The sequence below is a fragment of the Protopterus annectens genome, chromosome 4.part0, assembly GCF_019279795.1.
Source record: "Protopterus annectens isolate FY-2018-M chromosome 4.part0, PAN1.0, whole genome shotgun sequence".
NCBI classification, from domain to species: Eukaryota; Metazoa; Chordata; order Ceratodontiformes; family Protopteridae; genus Protopterus; species Protopterus annectens.
The window spans coordinates 475,007,675-475,022,039 of NC_056733.1; the positions used below are offsets into that span (position 1 = coordinate 475,007,675).

Here is a 14,365-nt window from a genome sequence, read left to right on the forward strand (position 1 = left end):
ACATTTCAGTCTATGTTCACATTATGCTTTACCTGACTAAATATATACACACACACACACGCACACACACACACACACACTACGTTTTTTGGAATATCACATCATTTAACAGAAACACATTCTTTCTGCTAGATAAATGCAGTCTGTCAAGTTTTACCTTCAGCAGCTTGTGTTTTTGAACTAATTTCAACATTCCAAGGATGCTGATAAGTGGTCTTGTTAAACATGCCTTAGACATAACCTCACAAAGTGGAATGTTCTGAGTAATATGTAACATAATCTTGGTTTTCATTTTCTTCAGTTATAAACAAGTACAACACTGGAAGTCTTCCAGTATTCAAGCAATATCACAAAGAGTAAGACAGAATTCTGCAGTGACTATGAACATGGAAGAACAGAGCCTGAGTGTTGGAGTGACTGATAATTCCCACATGAAAGTAATGGAAAAAGAAGAAAATGCTGAAATATACATTAGGAGTTCAAATAAGAATAATTATGACAATGGAAATGAGCTTACTATAACAGGCACACAGAGTGAACAGCTGGGCGCTGAAAAACAAGTAACAAGGGCTGGGAATCTTAGCCTTTCTTGTAAAAGAGAGAAATGCATAAACACTGAGACATCTGATTCACTGACCAGTTCATTAATGCAAATGGAAACAGAAGAATATTCGACATTAAGCAGTAATGACATTTCATGTCTTTTGAAGCAAAACAAAAATGTAAAAGTGGTTTCTGCCGGGACTGAATCCGTGGAGACATATTTTGTTGCCAGTGATGTCCTAGCTGGCAAATGTGATACAAAACAACAGGACATCCAAAGAGCAAATCCAGAAGAAACAATGGAATGTCTGTGTTGCTCAGAATTGTTGGAACATGAAATTAGTAATATTGCACTTGCCTCTGCAGACAAAATCATTCAGTCATATGGCTGGGGCAGTGGATATAATGACAAGGCACCAATAGCTGAGGCACAGGGTGTCCCCAAACTGTCACAACTTCCCAACATATGTACAGAAATTGACATCAACAAACAACTTTTAGAAGACACATCAAATAACATGACAACAAAAAGTGCCCACTTAGCTGAAATTCAGTGTCTAGCAAGAAAAGATGATCCAATTTTGAAAGGCCATGAAACTCAAAGACAAACAAAAGGAACTGATGAAACCCCTGAAGAAACACTGCAAGCAAAGTATGAACAAATTGTTTCCATGAATGAAGAGACCGCCATAGTGTTTCAGACAATGAACAATACAGAAGGTAAACAAGAGACTGAAACAAATGAAGAGATTATCCAAGATCAAGACAAAACTAATCTTGCCTTTAAAAATGGAGATGGTAGCCAAGCAAAGGGTGTTACTGATATCCAAAATGCTACAGCTGATCACGAAAAAGGTACTGAGATTCTTTCAGTGAAACAAAAAAGCTCAGAAATTAGCAAAAGTGAGCAACTGGGTCTAAGTAAAGAAAGTCAAAAAGAACAAACAAGTATTAGAGATGAATATTTGGCAAACAATGTCTGCAGACTTACCTATGATAGTGACTCAAAGCAATGCAATGCATTTGCCAGTAGAACTGTCACAGATGTAAGCCAATATAACCAGCCTGGTCCTGTTAAATACGAAGTAACAGAATTTGCTTTACCTTGTCAAGCATCAAGTGTTGTCACATCAGATCAGACTGGCTGTGACAGGACACAGCTAGCCATGCTACAAGACTCAGGAATACCCAAACCAAAGAACAGATGCACAGACACAAGAGAAATGTTATCCATTCCCTTTGAAGTGAAAGAAAAGGAGGAGAGAAAGAATCTAGAATTCCACCCTTTGGGAGACAAGGCTCAGACAGATAGCACAAAAAAAGTAGACGAGGAACCGATTAAAGTTGCTGAAGCAAAGAAAGCATTTGATAAACAGGAAGTCTGCAGTGATAAAGCAAAGTCTACCCTAGAAACAAATGCAAAAGGTAAGCATAAATAGTAACGCCAAGTTCTGTATTTATTCTCAAGGGTCTTATGAACAAGCATTTTTGAAGGTACTGTTGCCGAAAACAATTACAGGGAAAGATACAAGCAATATCAGAACAGGTTGTAACACCTTATTATATATTCTCCAAAGCTGTAAAAGGGGAATGGATGTGCTATAGATACGTAAGTGTCTTAGAAAGATCATGTAGTTATAGGAAGGGAGGACAGCTACTCTCCAAAAACAAGGGGAGCAGGAACTACAGGGCAGTAGGTGAGACTGGAATGAGTGGTAATTAAGTGTTACAATGAAAAAGTCTTTTGTTACAATGAAAAAGTCTTTTTTGTTTTTGAGGCTAAGAGGGCTTGAATGTTTGAAATAATGCTTCCTATTTATTAGTAAATACAAAGACAAATGAATAATACACAAATACATAGCACAAGCACAGAGACATTCCAAAAAGGGATAAAAAAGAAAGTTATACGAATCAAATCATGCAGTGTATCTCAAATTACCAATGCATGGGCTTACCACTGCAAAGTGCTTGCATGTAAAACATGTTTGACTGAATAGTGTGAGCTGCAGTATTAAAAATTTTCTCTCCATTAGTTTTTCACTTTTATGTTTTCCATATACTGACAGTGATGCATTTCATAATGTGATTTTTTTTTTCACTAAAATAACCTGTAGCAAATCACCAAGACAAAAACTGAACATGTTTTTCAGAGCGTAGCTTACAATATCCGTGAGACTTCAGTTGAGCACACTCGTGAGAGGAAATTTTTAAGTTAAGTTGCTGATGTAAAGTGATTCAGTTCAACAAACTCAAGGCCTACAAACGGTTGCATAATGCATTTTTTTAAATCGTGGGTTTAGTAGTACCTTAAATAATGTAACTTCTTTAGAAGATCTAATGTGCCTAGGTAGGGAATTCCATAGGCTACTCCCCCTTGAATGAAAGAAAGAACCTTTTAGCTTTGATCTTACAGTTGGTAACTTAACATGGCAATTATTATTTCTGGTTAAGATATTATGATGAACAAATTATATACCCAGCATAGCAGCAATAGTATTATTCTTCAAGCATTTATAAATGAGAATCAAATAATTTCTCAGTGTGAATAAATAAATTCCCCCTCATTTGCACAATGTCCCTGTTCTACTGATTACTTCCTTGCACCGTTGTTTTTTCTAAAATTGATCCACGTCCTTATTATTTACTTGATAAATTTTCACTTACTTTAAGTTTTCATTATCTCAGACTAAGATGCTTTAAGCTGCAAGTTTGATTTTAGCAACAGGTGTGAAGCTGGGTTGTCTGTTTTTAAGAATAATGCAAAACTGTACCAGATCTCTCCATGAAATGTATAAAACTATCTTGTTCCACTTTAAGGACAGTTCAGCCAGAAGCTCCAAATGGTGCCTGATTGCACATTATTACTTCAGCACACTTTGCATGTTCACTACAGCACACAACTGTGGTATTTGTTAGGTTTTATCACTACATTATGTTTCATACTTGGAAGTTCTGTTATCAAGATGCTGAAATTCCCCAAATGATTTACACTGTAAAGTTCAAAACATTTAACTTCCTGACTTTCCAGTGCCATTAAGTTTGTACTTACAGATGTTTCCTATTGTAATGGAATTCTAATTCTGAGTTTTGCTACATTTAAAGGTTATATGTTAATAACTCACAATATGATAAGCAGGTTACTTGCTGGTCAACAGTCTTCCAGAAGAGGCAAACCATATTTTGTTTTACAGCAAGTCTGTGTCTCCTCCAGTAGTCCCTCCACTTTATTTATTTCCCTTGGGGTTCTAGCATAGCCTTAGGTAAGGAGTGTCTCAGAAGGGAACCAACAGTGGTGGCTGACACATTCTTTCCCCGCTCCACAGGCAGCTACTCTCTCTCTCTCTCTCTCTCTCTCTCTATATATATATATATATATATATATATATATATATATATACTTCCATGAATACTCAGCACTACCCAAGCCTCTCTAGTAAAGGCAGGATCAGCCACAATCATCTGCTGATCTCTATATCCTACTTCAGCCTGACAGTCTGTGGGTGTATACTTATACATTTCACCCACGTACCACCAATTAGTGATTCAACCTAGCAGTGAACAGAGAGCTGTCTGTGCTTTCACTGATGTGAACATCTAACCCCCCCCCCACCCCCCACCTCTACACCCTACTCCACTTATGTAAAATCACAATTAACTTACTTGGTAATACCCTGATACAAATTATACCATTTTAGGCCCAGTTCTAATGGAGTACAAGGATAAACCCTGAGTATGGCACAGGCATCCTAGTTTGATTAGTAGCTTGAGTGTTTATTGGAACAAGTGTGGGGAGGATACACATGCCCATCTTGGCTGGGGAAAGCACAGCAGGACACAAATTATCATGATCCTTCAAGAAGATGCAGACAAGTTTTGTGGGTGATCATTTGGCTCACAAAGCCACTACTTGGCGGTAGTCTTCAGTTATAGGTGGAGGCAAGCATACACTGCAGCCAGGAGGTGATGCTGGCGTATTGTTCCCTAACCAGAGGAGGGCTCAGGAACATAATTACAGTGCTGCCATTGCCAGGATGCCAACAAGAGTACAAACAATTAGCATGGCTGCCTGTATGACAGCCTTTGTGGCAGCTCTTTGTCTTCCTACCAGGATGTCTACTATTGGGTAACAAATGGGCTCAAGATGAATAGGGGGAGGGGCTGATGGTCAGCAAGCATACAATCAGCTAGAAAATATATAACATTTTAAGTTTCAATACCTTAAGTACTGTTATGAAACAATCCGGATTTTAATATTTTCCTGTAGACTATAACAGAACTGGAAGTAAAAATCTTAAAATGCAGATATCAAAGAAATGGAAAACATTTCAGGCTTAAAAAAATAAGTTATGGGTATTTATTATTTATTTAGCTCTCTGTTTGCTTGCTTTTTTGATTACCAGATAGCTAGACTGGACTGAGGATAATTTTCAGCCATGATGCACAGGATACAAACTGGGCAAAGATAGCTATTCATGTGTATGCAAGGTCCAGTTACAGAGAAAATACAGTTGGATGTAAGACTACAGATACTGTGTGTGTGTGCCATGTTTTGCTCGGTGAGCTTGAGCCATGGCTGAAAAAAGTCACTTGATCAGTATACGTACATTTACACAGATAATAAATATAAATAAAATTACTGCACAGTTGTGATTGAGTCATGGTGACCCTCTGGACAGTTATACAAACTATCAAGAGAGTTGCTATGGCAGAGATACTGGAGTAGATAGCCAAGTCATTCTCTTGGTTGTCCATCACTAGCAAACCCAGTCTTTTCTCAAACTCATGGATCAAGCATTATAGACAGATAGATGCCTTACTGCTGCAGCAGTGGGTTAACATGAAAGCAGGACAGTAAATCAAAACAGTGAAAGGCCTCTAAAACACTGTAAATTACTTAAACAGCAGCTCAGGCAGAACACTGTAAAGTCTGTTTAATAAATGTACAACTGAATGAAGGGTTTTGAAGCGCATGATAGCGCATGATTCACCCTTTTTCCTCACTTTTCACAGTCTTCATATTTATCCCCAGTTTTGACAATGAATTATAAAAAATCCAGACTGCAATACAATACATCCATTCATTTCAACAAAGTTTTCTATCCGTGTATATTACACAGGCTGCACATTACCCATTAAATTCTAAATGTTGCACAATGTGTTAATAATGGTTCCTTCAGTCCTCCAGTGTCTCCTGTGCTACTTTAATCTTGACACAGTCTGCAGGGGATGCTGGACTCTGAAAGGCCTATTCATTATAAGACTATTCTCATATCTGCAAAATGCCAAATAATGGTGTGGGCTTAGAATTCACAGAGAATTATAAAGTGGTATAGTAATGTACCCATCTCAACTGTTGTGAAACTTTCCTTAACATACAGTCTAAAGGGTAAACAATACTCTATATTTAGCTCCTTGACCTGCTACATGTGCTATAAATACTTTGTGGTTTACAAACGATGGGCTGTGATTGCTTCATCAACTCCATACTTACTGTGGATTTCAGTTAACACATTCCCAGTGTAGGAATAACATAGATTGGGTGTAGCTAGGCATACTCCACATGCATACACTTTTTTTTGAATAATTTATTTTCTGTCCTAGACTACATTACAATCTAAATTAAAATGGTGATGTTACCATTGTTTTGTTATATTAAGCTATATTTTTTGCTAAATTGCTTTCTTCCTGAATGGCAGCTTGCTATTATTATTTATTTAAATTGTATTTTATTTTATTTTATTTTTAGTTACTGCCATTTCAGAGCTTTTTTCAGTATTGAAAAGGTATGCTATCCAAACCATGCAGTCTCTGGTGTGGGGGCATATTTTGGGGGCTGGAACTACATTCGGAAGATGCTGGACAGTCCCAAAAATTCTGCCAATGCCCCTGTGCCATACTGCAATGTTATTACAATTTTATGTCAGACGATTATGCTTTCCTATCAATAACTAAGGTACATTCCTTGACACAGTTAGTTAAGCCACATTAAGCCAGTAGCTGTATAGTATTTGCAGTATCTGGAGTGGAAGAGCTTTACTTACTTAATGCTTTCTTTATATGCAACACATATCACACAAACAGTTAAACAACCAAACATCAACTCAAACCAGACACACCCAAAACCACTACCACACAATACACTACATGCAACACATAGACCACAGGCCACATAGAAAACACTCACACCACACACAGGCAAAAACAAAAAAAAACTACCTTGTCACCAAACAACACCAGAGTCAACAGTCTGAGGTCACACTCTCCTGACGTCACTAAAGCAGACTGAGTACCAAGAAGTGTCAGGAACTGCACAGTCAGGCGACATAGCACCAAACAATCTCAACAGCACGCATAAGTCTCAGGTCTGTCATTGCTGTCGCTGACCGCGCAGGTGTGAATGCAAAAGGAGTCTCAGGTCTCTGAAGTACACCCTAAGGGATCGTCTGACAATGAGCAGGAGGCAGGTCTGATTCAGATAATGACCACTTGAGTACACATTCACCCAGAATGATGCCACAACCTTAATGATAAATGACCATGATAAGGGATATCTGTCTGCTCTCATTCTGTATTCAGTTGGCCATCAATCTCTGCTATTCTAAGATGCTTGCTTGAAGAAGCCCTGGGCTTAAAGCTTTGGCTTGCACGCTCCACCGGCTTGCGGATATCACCTAGCAAAGGCTCCACCCTAAAAGTGCCTTTTTAGTGACACCAAAAGGAAAAACCTACCACAGGAGAAAACCAACAAAGAAAAAAACCTCCAAGATGCAAATTTCGGAGTCTCCAACCCAACAGAATGCCCAGAAATGCTCTGAGAGCAAGCCAGCACTCACTAATGTCAATGCTGATAATGATAACCGCCCCAAAATCCGACAACAGAAAGAAAGGAGGGGTGTCCATACAGCACGAGAGCACACTCACACCTGAAGGTTGGCAACCCCGCCAACTCGGACGGTTTCCAGGGAGGCATTCCCCCCAACCAGAAAGGACAATAACCAAAGCACACCACATATCACCTTCCTCTCAAAAATTGTAGAACCTCCATCTGGCTGCCCTGCAAAATGCTGGGCCATCCATGCAATCAAACCTGGTACCTCACTCACCTCCTGAACCAACTCACTAAATTTAGACTCCCCCTCACAACTCAACACCATTAACTCAAAACAACCTACTATAACTCAATCTAAACCCAAATCCATACACCATCATAAAACCAACACCCAACCACTAACCAACAACACCAACAATCACTAGAACTCAAATACCATTAAACAAGATCCGACAAAACATTCAATCAATGACATCGAACATGGGATCAAAATCATCATCATAACATAAATCCTCATCACTCACTGGATCATCACAAACACACTGAAAAAAAAACTTCAAATCTCATCAACTCTCAAAAATCAAAACATGTTAAAAAAACTTCCCCCCAGACAGTGAAAAACCCTCAAAAAAAATCTCGAATTACTAAATCAAAACACTCCTGAGCAAAGGCCAACAATAAAAGGCAAATCCCTTTAAGGCCCACCTCTAATACTGCAAACAAGGCACTAATGGCTGAATAACCCCAAACACATAACTACAAAACCAAAACAAAGCAGTCTGGTGGACCAAGACAACAAAACTAAGACTCTCTGTAAAGAGACAAAAACAAGAAGAAAGAACAAAAGCCTACATAAAATATAAAACAACCAAAAGAGGAAAAATCAGAAAGAAGAAAAACCTAAAAACTCATAAGGCAGCAAAACTTTAAGAGAAAAATTCTAAAGAGAGGAGGAAAGCCAAAAACTAAGGAGGAAAAAAAAAGGAATGACCTCCCAGGAAAAGAAAAGCCCTAATCAGAATGACAGGATCAAAACTGCAAGGTTCTTCCAAAGGGTTCTGAACCCCCAAAAGGGCTCAGGATAAGTTCAAGACAAACATTCTCCCAATAATCTTCCCCCCAGGGTTCCAACAAACCCCCTCCCCCAAAATTGTAGCCCCAAAAGGCCAGCACTGCCCCAACTGAACTCAGCTCTGAACTCAAACCCACAGGCAGACTATGGGCCAAATGAGCTCTTTACCTCAATGTACCAAACCAGGGACAGCTGTGTCAGGACTGTTACCTGCTGTGTCACAAGAGCTCTTAGGGCGACCAGTCCACAACTACCCCATTACTTAGCCCCACCTCACCTCAGAAACATCACCTGAAGCGACTGCCCAGAACTATAACCAAAGCCATGGAGAAAGCCATACAGACCTTCATAATGATGATCATAAATCACTTCATGAAAGCAAGATCCTGCTGGATCAAACTGGTTGACTTTTTTTGGAACCAGTCAAAAGGCAGATCCTGCCTCAAAAACTTTGTGCCACAGTCACCCGACCGACACAAGGGCAAAGGACCTTAAACTGCTTGAGGACAATCCCACTCGACCTGGCAAAGGCCTTGAACCAATACCTCATAAGATCATCAGCAAATATCATACATAAGTGAACCCAAGGTACATCACAAGAAAACCCATCCAGACTCAAAGTGACAGACCCCACAGGGTCAGAGTTGTAAGTCTGAAGGACAGACTCCCCAGGTGTCAGTCCTGGGTCCACAAGTCCTGGTCCACAGGTGTCAGCTGTTTGACCCAGCAAAGTCATGCCTGCAGGTGCATGACAGGGTACAGCAAATGATGGCAAACACAGAGCAAACTGACTGACACATCTGACACAGATATCCTCCACAAGGGCCTCACAGAAATGGATAACTGGTGCCAGAGCCATGGCCTGAAGTTAAACGCAAAAAATGCATAGTCATACCCTTTGGGAAATGGCAAAAAAAACTAGCTAGCTAGCTACCAAGTCATCCTAAATAGCACAGAAAAAGTCATCAGAGAATCAGGGGACCCAGGTTGACAGTAGCCTTCGCTTTGACACTCATGTTGCTAAAGTAGTTGAAAACTCATGTCTCATATCACCTGATCATGAGGGAAGGATTCTAGATCAGAGGAGGTCATCGCCCCATCGAGGATCATGTAGATCCTGGATTGTATCATGTATGACACCTGACACAGAATGTAAGACCCAGACACAGACACACGCTTGAGCTTGAAAGGCCCCAAATCACAAAATCAAAAATATGAAAGCCAAAAAAAAAATGTCTCTAAAATACTCTCTATACAACTGCTCAGATCAGACTCATCCTGACCCTCATACTCATGGTGACTCCTGACCTCATACATATGCCCAGCCTCACCTCATTTTGATTGATATGCTTCACCCTCAAAAAAAATAGAATCACCCTCAAAACAGAGACTTAAACCTTGAACTGGACGGAGATAAATGCTGGAGGAGGACGTGCTGGAGGGCCAAGAGGGAACCCTATGCTGTGGAACAAGCAACAAAGCTGAGGTCTGTCTTCTCTGGTCTGAGGAATCTTTCTGTGGGAGATTTGGATGGGAGATTGCAGGGATTACTTCTAAGGCCACTACGACTGTGCCTTGACAGGCACAATGCAAAGCATAGTGGCATAGTTTTTATTAAAAAAAAAGTGGAATAAACACCATAACATGGGGCTAGGCTTATAAATGCCCTTGGGCAGATAGCCTAGTATGAACCTATGAACCTATGAACCTATGTATGAACATACATAGTTTCATAGTTTCTTAGTATAGTACTAGGCTATCTGCCCTGGGGCATTTGTAAGCCTAGCCATAGTGATGTGGCTTTTGCACCCCATGAAATGGTACAAAAATGTACAGAATAAATCTAGAATACTGTGCCTCTGTCTAGTAGTGACACAGATGTGACCCCTGGGGTAAACTTACGATCTCCCATCCACTCATCAAGATTTCTCTTGTACAGTTTCACACTAAATCAAATAGTGGTATAGCCATGGCCTTATTATAACTGCGGAGAGAATTTACTCAGTACATAGCTTGAGCAAGGTGCTATAACAGAACATTTATGCCCCTTTATAGGAAGTTATTTTTCTTTCCTATCACTAAGGAACATGCATTGCTTTGTATATTAAATTAAACCATTGTCACAACATAGCTATATAATATTTTCTACATATTTGTGTGTTGGGGATATTATATATACTGATTTGCAGTTACAATACTGTTCTGCAACAAAAACTGCACAAAAGATAAGGAAATTAATAAAGCAGAAAACTTTGTTATAAAACAGAACTGCTTTTGTGAAGCAACAAATAAACTATTTGATAAAGTAAGCCCAACAGAATTGTTTGATACTGTCAGTTATGATCAGTCACTGTACAACAGACATATAGGTAATTCTCATCCAAACCAGTCCAAAAACACTCGTGGAGGAAATAAGGCTACAAATTCTTCTTTGCCACACGTGTGGCAAAAGAAGAATTTGTAGCCTTATTTCCTCCACGAGTGTTTTTGGACTGGTGAGGTTTTGTATTTTACACTTGCCTCCATATATTTGTTTTGTTTAATTCTCATCCAAAACCAGCCAAAAGACAGGTATACTGTGGAGTCATTTTTCTCCCCTGATGTGTTATGATCCAGTATATGTACTTTCTCCCCTCATCTTCATATTCTGTATATCCTCTATCTAACCAGCAATCTCTATTACTTCATAAGATCGATCTGGCTTATGATGCTGTAGCAAGAGTTTCTGTAGGATATCACTGTAGGGAATACCAGTTCATAGCCCTTCATATGATTAGAGCTTAACCAGCAACTTTCCTAATTCAGTTGGCATTCATCCATAGATTCCTGTACATTCCCACACATCCTCTCCTGGCTAATACTCTAACATGGTACAATATATCAGAGCATTTAAAATATATACTACTTCAAGACAGTTAGTACAGATCCCTAAAATCATAGAATACATATGGAGATTCATGTTTTCCAATACATTTTAGCAGACTCTGGGACAAGCTGTTTCATTTGTTAAAAACATCTCCAAAAAAGAGGCTTTTATAATACATATTTAAAATATATATATATATAAATTTACTTGTATGTAGTTTTTACTAATTAGTCTGTGTGACCTTTTTCTATTTGGTTTGGATGTTAGTTGGGATATTTTGATGACACCTTAATGGTTATGGTCATCAGTTGGGTTTAATGACCATGTGTTTCTGAAGTATAGCCAAACAGTCCACTTATGCTGAACTGATGGAGTCATACAAAGGCCTAAACATGCATGTCCACAGCTAGTGGGGTTTGGCTTTATTGACTTGAAAGAACCCAAAAAGACATAAAAGGAAAAAAGGAAAAAGTCATGGGCTTTCAGAAGCCATATAGCTGAAACACTTGATATATTTAAGGGTTCATTTGCATATATCCCATGGGCCCCTATTACAGGAAATTTAAGGTATTACATGGTGAAAACTCTAGCTTGGCTAGGTTTTCTTGTAGTTTTTACTAACTGGTTTGCCTGCCTGACCCTTTTACTCTTCACTAAGCCACAAGAGGGAATAGTGCAGCTCACCCTTGCTTAGCTTGTCATCTCTCCCAACAGTCTGACATTACACAACATCAGGCTGAAAGTGTACTCTGATGACAACCTCATGTACCGATGGGGAAATGTTAATTATTTTAAAAGGTACCATTTGGTATCAAACTTGCTGCATAGAACAGCTACAGCAACTAGTTAATGCTGTTTGGTGTCAATAGAACTAGAACCAAACTTACCCACCATGAATTTCTGTTTGTAAAAATAAACTTTACCTGCTGGCCAGCTTTGCAAATTCTTTTTTTAGTCACAGTCACCACCAACCTAGGTCACTCAAATCAAACAGTTTGTGCTGAGTAGCAAACTATTGAGGCTTTATGAATAACAATTAGAAATGCTTATGCTTAGTCACAACTACCCCAGGGCTAAATGCAAACTTTTCTGAATACCACTGCTTGACATTGTCTCCAGAGGTACTCCAAGACACCAGTGATTCACAACACTGCCATTGTATATAAACGCAAACACAAACCACCTAAATTATCTGATCCGGTATAGGTGATACTACACTGAGGCACATGTCCTGTTTATAAACTAGTGCACCTTGTTAGGTGCCCTGATGTTAGAACCAGTCTAACAACAGCAGCAGCTATTTTTATTTATAAAAAAATGAAGAATTATGCTCACAATCAGGCAAGTGTGACAGTTTATTAATAAAAAACAATTGTTGTGCTTCTGTATTAGTTCTAAATGTAGTGTGCACACAGGCAGCCATGCTGTAAAGATGGCTGTGCACCTGTATCTACAAGCAATCTGTTTTTTTTCCTATGTCTGTTTGTTACAGCCAGCTGAGAATCTGACAGCAAAGGTCCAGATCAGTACTCTGTTTATTTATCCTTTACTGTAATATGGCATTAGAGTCTTGTTTGATAGGCAGGGGTGCTATTTTTGCCTCCTACTACAGTACTGCTATTGTTAATTATCATGGCTGACATTGTAGCAGAAAAAATATTAAGAGCCTTTTCTTTAGCAGACACAGTTGAACATTATGAATAATTTGATGAGAAAGAACAGCTGTTCTTAAAAGGAGATAAGCAGGGTATGGGAGGTAGTAGGACTGATATAGCAGGGCAGGTACTATTAAACAAATTAACTGTTGTTCATTTTAAGATGGTTGTCATTGCTTAGAGAAAGACTTTGCCTCTTGTATGAATGGTAGAGAAACAGAAATGTACATCAATGTGGGCGTACGGTGAAAAGATTAATGAGAGGATAAGAGGCATAAGACTTTCAGTACAACATGGTATAGCAGATAATGCAATGTAAGTGTGTGTGTGCCTGTCTGTGTGTGTTTCTAAGCACACATATGATTACATGATTACATGTAAGCAGGCACATGTGTTTGTAGGGCTGTACGTGCATATGCATGTGTGTGCTGTGCGCATTAGGAAGTAGAAACATGAGCTGTAAAAACATTACAATTTCAGCTACACTGCACTTGTAAGCACAGTAGAGCAAGACACTTGCATGAATGTTATCAAATACTGAAGAAGTAATGTCTTTTGTTTATATTAACTGAAGGTTGATAAAGGCATTCCTTCCTCTTAGCTTATCAATGTTTGCATAGTGCCTTGTCCACCACTGTGTTTTCTCATTTGCAGATGTTAGGTATTGTGTTGTATCTACACTGGCAAGTTACCCACAGTTAGATGTCAGCAGTTTTAAATACTATATCAGAATCAATCATTACTAAGCATTTATAGCAAGAATATTAATTTTCAGGTTTCTAAAGCAAAGTGATATCTAAGTGCACCAGAATATTATTAAATGCTTTTATAGTGTTCATACAGCAAAACTATTTAAATAAATTGCTACTTGTATAACAAGCTTTACTGAATACTGCTTTAATACTTGTGTGAAAAAAAATCCAATAAGGAAATCTGATAAAACATATACTGCAAGTATCTATCAGATACGTATGTCTCCTACTTGTGATAACATTTAGCAAATATTCCAACAGAAACTAACACCAGTCATTTCATGTTACTTACTATAGATTCCATTACTTTATGATCTCGGCATTTTTCCTACAAAGGTTAATTATATGACTATTTGTCAATTGCAAGGTATTATGGGTATTTTCTAAAATACTATGAATAAAATATTAACTGCACTGTTTATCAAATAACACTGTTATGTAGTCTTAATAACATTTCATATCTAAGATGTTAATATTGGCAGGGCCAAAAATGGCTTAATGCAAACCTGACACATGCATTTAATTTCAAAGTTATCAGACAGGTTCCTGTTGTATTTGTTTATGTATTCTTTTTTTCTCACATGAAATAATAGAATTATGGCTGAAACCTTATTTCTGTCATTTAATAGGTACATTTTTAATTAATGT

At 38.5% G+C, this 14,365-nt stretch overlaps 1 protein-coding gene across 2 annotated transcripts in view; it reads left to right on the forward strand.

Annotated features, from left to right (window-relative positions):
- Positions 1-374: 374 nt before the first annotated feature.
- CORO1C (coronin 1C) overlaps positions 375-14,365 on the forward strand; it is a 1,687,220-nt gene continuing 1,673,229 nt past the window's right edge. For both annotated transcript variants that reach the window (XM_044068401.1, XM_044068402.1), the window contains exon 1: positions 375-1,968. In XM_044068401.1, the coding sequence (XP_043924336.1) occupies positions 381-1,968 (1,588 nt within the window). In that variant the 5' untranslated portion in view covers positions 375-380. The remainder of the gene's footprint in view (positions 1,969-14,365) is intronic.